Below are 6000 nucleotides of genomic sequence, written 5' to 3'. Positions count from 1 at the left end.
TAGGGGGCCCTGGCCCGCCGCCCCCCCCCCCCCCCAACACCTCCATTAATGCAGGAAAAGTGTTAGGAGACGAAAAGCCCGGCTGCTTGTAGAGAGAAGGCAAGCATCATCCCTTTCAGGCCTCTGTAGAAAAAAAATCACACAGGAAAATGACACAAATTTGTAATATTTATATATATATAGATATATATACTTTTTCAATCAAAACACAATTAAATATGGTCTTAAGTACAGGAATACTTGGGCATGAGACAATAAGGTGGTGGTACACAGTACCCAAAAACTGATCCCCAACTCTTGGTCTCTGGCAGACCAATGCCGACTGCCTCACTAGGATCCAGTATTGCCAACAGGGTGGGCGGCTGCTTTGTCCCTCAAGACTTGTGAAATGCCGGAGAGAAATCAAGAGCAATACTACAGGCGGTTTGGGGTGGGGTGGTTTATTTCAATTTTTTTTTTGCATGTCTTCAAAAAAAAACAAACGCAAACAGGCATTTTTAAAAATCCTCCAAACGGGGGAGGGGGGGGAAGGTTTCAAAGAGAAATGAAAGCGCAAGAGAGAAAACGCGGAGTGGACTCCCTCCTGGAGTGCTCTGGACCCTCCGGTTAATCGCCTTTCCCACTGCAGGGGCTGGACAAGGGGAAAGGCTGCTTCAAGTAGGGTGGGGAAATTACCATCAGTCCCAAAAGGCTGCAAGTTGTCCTATGGGAGGCAGCCGCTCGATGCTTTAAAAACGGCAATTAAAAAAAAAAAACAACGCCTGGGAACAGGTATCGTTCCGGCTCAACAGGAGCAAAGGCAAGGCGCAAAAAAAAAAAAAAAAAAAAAGCCCCCCGGGGGGGGCAGAGAGAGAAATTTCCCTCCTCCCTGCATTTCAGCCCCTTCTGGCATCTGCCCATCACTGGATGAGTCCACTGGGAAACGGCACGTTTCGAAAGCCAGGAGTGAGCAAGACTTCGACACGGGCAGAAGTTCGGTTAATTGCCAGGCGCTTGCAGCCAACTCCTTTGGAGACCAGCACAACCCTGGGAAAAGTCCAGTCTGCGTGAGAGTTCTGAACACTTCAAGTAAGCAGAGACCCAAAACGGCTCCCGGATTTTCAGGACCACACACTGCCAACTGCTCCGCCCTCTCTGGCGGATTAAGGTGCCCTGTGCTCTTCCGGAGGCAGGTTTCCTTTAAAAACCTAAGGTTGTCATAGCTAGGAACCAATGGGGAAAGGGGGGGAACCCCTCTGCTCCCCGGCGGAGACCAAGCTCCTGGTCCAACTCTTTGAAAACCAAGAAGAATCCTTCATCGATGGAGCTGGGGGGGTCTTTGGCCGGCGGTGTGTTTCTTCATTTGGGAAAAATGCCACGTGTACACGGGGAGGGGAAGCAAATGCGAGGCGAGGGAGGGCGGGGGGGGGGGGGGGGGGCTCCCCTCTGTACAATGTTTCTTCTATAGAAGAGGGAGGGCAAGAAATACATTGGCTGTTCCAAGGTAACAGTGCTTGGTTTCCATTGGCCGTGGAAAAAGAGGAGTCAACCAACTGGAGCGAGGAGGAGGTGGGTGAGAAACACAAGCCCACCTCGCCAGAAGTAGACATTTCCCTCTCGCTTGGGGATTCTGAAGATCATCATAGCTAGAAAAAGAAGAAGAGAAGAGATTGGGTTTATACCCCATGGCCCTTCACTACCCAAGGGAGTCTTAGAGCGGCTCACAAACTCCTTTCCCTTCCCCTCCCCACAACAGACACCTGGAGAGGTGGATGGGGCTGAGAGAGCTCTGATAGAAACGGCTCTTTTTCAAGGACAGCTCTTGTCAGAACTATGGCTTCCACAAGGTCATCCAGCAGGTGCAAGTGGAGGAGCGGGGAATCAAACCCGGTTCTCCCAGATTAGAGTCCGCGCACTTAACTTGAGAGCGAAGAGGGGCACTGGCCGGCACCAAGATGGCCAGAAGAAAAGCACAGGGAGGGGGACGACTTCCCGTTTTGCTCCCCGGTGGGCAGCAGGTTGAAGGGGGCTGTGTGTGAACAGATTCACTTCTGGCAAAATACCCCGGAGTGCCGCTTGTGTGCCAAGGCACTCATTTTTGGCCAACTGGCTCCTGGGGTTCTCCCCAAGCCTGCATCTGGGCAGAGAAATGCATCCCAGTGTTCTTCAGCATCATTCGCAAGCTCAAGGCACCGTCTGGAAACAAGCCTCTCCAAAAAGAGGCACGAGAAGGGCTCAGATAATCTTCTAATGCCACGTTGGAAAACTTCTTTGCCCGCAAAGTGTGTGTGTGTGTGTGTGTGTTGGTGGGGGAGACACAGGTGACCCACGCACACACTCTAAACTATACTATAACCTCCCTTGCCTCCCCCGTTCCTGCTGCTTACAGAATTCTAGGATCATAAAGAAGCGGAAAATTTTTCAGGGCACCCTGGGTTCTGGCCCCTGTGTGACGCAGAGTACTGGACTGGATGGGCCACTGGCCTGACCCAGCATGGCTTCTCTGATGTTCTTATGTCGATCCGCTTTTCTTTACCCCATTCACCTCCAGGGTGCCACAAGCAGATGGCCGCGCAAACCTTTCCGTGCCTGCAGAACCGAGAGCTCCGGCCAGGCGTCACCCCAGTGCCACTGGTCAATCAGGCCCCTCTGTAAACCTGCCCCCTCAGTGGGTGGCTCTCTGGCCGGCTGCCGCAGGGATGCAGCGCCCCCCTCCAATGTTCCCTCTAAGCTGTTGAGTCTTGTGAGCAAAAATTCTACTCTGTGAGCTACCGGCATTAACGTTGTGACTGAGCAATTTGGCCGCTGCATAAATTAGTGAGCCATCCTTCCTGAGTGGAGACATAAATGTGTGAGCTGGAAGCTAAAAAACTGTGAGCTAGCTCATACCAACTCAGCTTAGGGGGAGCACTGCCCCCCCCCACTCCCATTACCTTGGTGACCTGTTCCACGGCCGGGCCGGGGCGGGCCTGCTGCATGACGTCGTTGACGATCATCTTTGCTATTCTCCAGGCCATCTCTTCTTGGGCCTAAGGCAGACAAGGGGCCATCAGCAGAGGCGGCCGTCAAGCGCCAACAGGCCAGCCAGAGGCGGGCGGGGGAGGGAGGGGGGGGAGGGAAGAGACACAGAGCCACAGCTGCCCACTGGCTGCAGCCTTCACACACCGGCCAGCCACTCCGGCCTCCACACCCCTGCAAAGAAGCATCCGAACTCATGGAGCAGAATTAGGGTCTCAGTGATGGCCATCTTGTTGGCAAAACTGACTCCACCTATGGGGCCTGGGTGCCCTGGATGGCCCGGAGCCTTCTGGCTCACGTAAAACGTGGCTCAGAGTCCAGCTCAAGCCCTCTTTGGCTTCTGGACTGCAGGCGTCAGCAGGCAGCCTACCTCGTCCGTGTTTCCTTGCACCCATTTCTTCATCGCTTGTGAAAACATGGACCCTGGAGGGAGGGGAGAGAGAAAGGTCCATGTTAGCCAAGGACCACCGCTTGGGGGACCAGCGGCGCGATCTTCTGGGCTAACCAGAGAAGGGTTCTGACGGCCATTAACGTGCACGGCTCGAGAGGGAAGGGACCCTGCAGTTCCAGTGGAGGATGAGAAGCCTGCCGCCAAAGACTGCGGCTTCTGACTTCTGTCGAGAGCACCAGTGTCAGCCCTGCTCGCTCCGCCTTTCCCTGGCAACGTGCCCCTCTCTCCGCCCAGGCCCCCCTCGCCCCTGCCCTGCTGAGCATTCTGTGCAGGCGGCCTCCTTTCCGAGGCCCTGTGCCTGTCTAGGAGCAGAGCTCCCCTGCCCTTCTGTGGCATGAGGGGCACCTCAGCCCCTCACTCCGTGCCAGACTTCCTCCCTGCCACCACCAACCAATGCCCTTGGCATGTTGCCATGAGGGCAGCCTTATCAGCCACAAGACCCAGTCGCAAAGCCTCCTTGCTTAGGGGCAGTCTATCAGGTGTTTGGGACTAACAGAACCCTGCTCGCACCTGCACCTGGCGGGGAGCTGTTTGGCTGTCCGCACCTAGCCTGGCAGCTCTTTGCCGAGCACGGCTGTGAGACGACCTCCTGCCTCCCATTTCACACCCTGCCCTGAGCAATCTGCCGGCTCTTCCAAGCACCCTTTCTACCACCCCCACCATCCCCCGCTACTGAGTGGAGTGGCCTGACTGTGGTCAGGCGTGGAGGCCTTTTCTGACAGGGTGAGGGTGGACAGGGCTTGAGGCAGGGGAGACCGGGACGGAATCCCACTTGGACAGGTGGTCCCGACTCCTCGGTGAGCGCTCAGGGTGGGGTGGGGGGGGAAGCCAACCTTTGGACTTCTTGACGTTGGGCTCCGGTTCGGACTCTCTGATGAACTGGCCCAGGTTGCTGACTCGCCCAAAGGACATCTTCCTGCAGTGAGGAGTCCGCAGATAAAGAGGCCACCACAGAAAACAGACCACCCCGCACAGGAGGGGGAGCGCTCAGTAAGGAGCTTCACATCTGGAAGTTCCCCCTCCAGCTTTTCAGAAGCTTGCAGAACACTTGGGGGGGGGGGATATTTCTACAGCAGCCACATGACAAAAATCCCTCCAAGGGCCACTTCACATTATGATTTACCCAAAGGAGATGCATCAGCGGAGAGAAGCCACTTGAAAGGGTCGGTTAAACTCAGCCTTTCCTGCAACTCGTCCTATCAGACCCTCTTCCTCCCCCCCCCTTCTCCTCTACTAGCTCCGTGGAGTGGATAAATGGTACCAGGGTTACCCCTCCCCTCTCTGCATCTCTCCGTCTCCCACTGCCTGCCTGGGCACCAGCCAGGTCCCTCCCCTCTCCCATTTCTGATCTGTTCCTTCGTTCCTCCTCACTCCGATCCTCTGCTCCTCCGAGCCTTTTGCTCTCCCAGCGATTTCACACACTGAGGAAACCTCTGAACCCAGGGAGAGAAGGAGCAATGCTGGCATCTCCACTCCGCACGGCCTTCTGGCCCCAGAGACGTTTGCACTAAGCTGGGAAGGGGGACGACACCCTATCTGGAACTCCCCCAGGGGTCACACACAGGGAAGGAGGGAGGGCCTTATGCTGTACAGCCACAAGTCTAGAGTTGGGTTTCATACCCCACGTTTCTCTACCCCAAGGCGTCTCAGAGCGGCTTACAATCACCTCCCCCTCCTCCCCCCACCAACAGGCGCCTTGTGAGGCAGGTGGGGCAGAGAGAGTCCTGAGAGGACTGGGACTGACCCAAGGTCACCCGGCAGGCTTCATGGGGAGGAGGAGTGGGGAATCGAACCCAGTTCTCCAGATTAGAATCCACTGCTCATCACCGTGACACCACACTGGCTGGCCCCACGGCAGACACCCTGTGAGGCAGGCGGGGTGGAGAGAGTCCTGAGAGGACTGGGACTGGCTCGAGGTTACCCGGCAGGCTTTGCGGGGAGGAGTGAGGAAGCAAAACCAGCTCTCCGGATTAGAGTCCACCACTCTTAAGCTGGCTCTCCATCATACACTCCACTCACTACACTACCCCACACTTGCTCTCTCTGGGTGCTGGGAAGACCAGTGGAGCTTGGGGCCCCCTGAGGGAAGTGACCGAGACACCAAAGGGACCCAAACCCTCTTGCCTTGGAGCCCCCCAGCCCAAGTCCCAAGACTGCTGGGGACTGCAAAAGATGTTTCACTGTGCCACCCGCTTGCACCGCTCTCCGGAGGAACCTTACCCGGCGTAGGTCCGTTGATACAAGGACTCCGGATCCAGGCTTGCCGCGTCTACAATTATTGCTTCATCAAAGTTTTTCAGGATTTTTATGTTAGCCGTTTTGAGATTGGGCTGTAACAGAAATTCCAGATCCGGGGGATCAGGCGGAGGAGGAGCAAGAGGGGAGAGGACCTGAAGGCAGCAGACGTTCCGTGTGGTCCGCCCGTGAGCAGCAGACCAATGGCTGGGGGACGTCTGCTCAGGTGGATGCCACTGGTCACCTGCTGGCAGAAGGCTCTTTGGCCAGCCTTGCCGCCAGAGACACACGCTGCAGCGGGCAACCCTCCGGCCCAC

The 6000-nt window shown here is 56.2% G+C and overlaps 1 protein-coding gene across 1 annotated transcript in view; it reads right to left on the bottom strand.

The window, feature by feature from the left end:
* Positions 1 to 1548: 1548 nt before the first annotated feature.
* Positions 1549 to 6000, bottom strand: part of AKAP10 (A-kinase anchoring protein 10) — a 48041-nt gene continuing 43589 nt past the window's right edge. Inside the window, 5 exon segments of the mRNA XM_015412154.1 lie at positions 1549 to 1625; positions 2913 to 3008; positions 3368 to 3420; positions 4282 to 4364; positions 5669 to 5778. Of these exon segments, the coding sequence (XP_015267640.1) occupies positions 1620 to 1625; positions 2913 to 3008; positions 3368 to 3420; positions 4282 to 4364; positions 5669 to 5778 (348 nt within the window). The 3' untranslated portion in view covers positions 1549 to 1619.

This window comes from Gekko japonicus, unplaced genomic scaffold, assembly GCF_001447785.1.
Source record: "Gekko japonicus isolate JY-2015 unplaced genomic scaffold, Gekko_japonicus_V1.1 scaffold2194, whole genome shotgun sequence".
Lineage (NCBI taxonomy): Eukaryota > Metazoa > Chordata > Lepidosauria > Squamata > Gekkonidae > Gekko > Gekko japonicus.
This window is presented reverse-complemented; position numbering and strand designations above follow the sequence as displayed.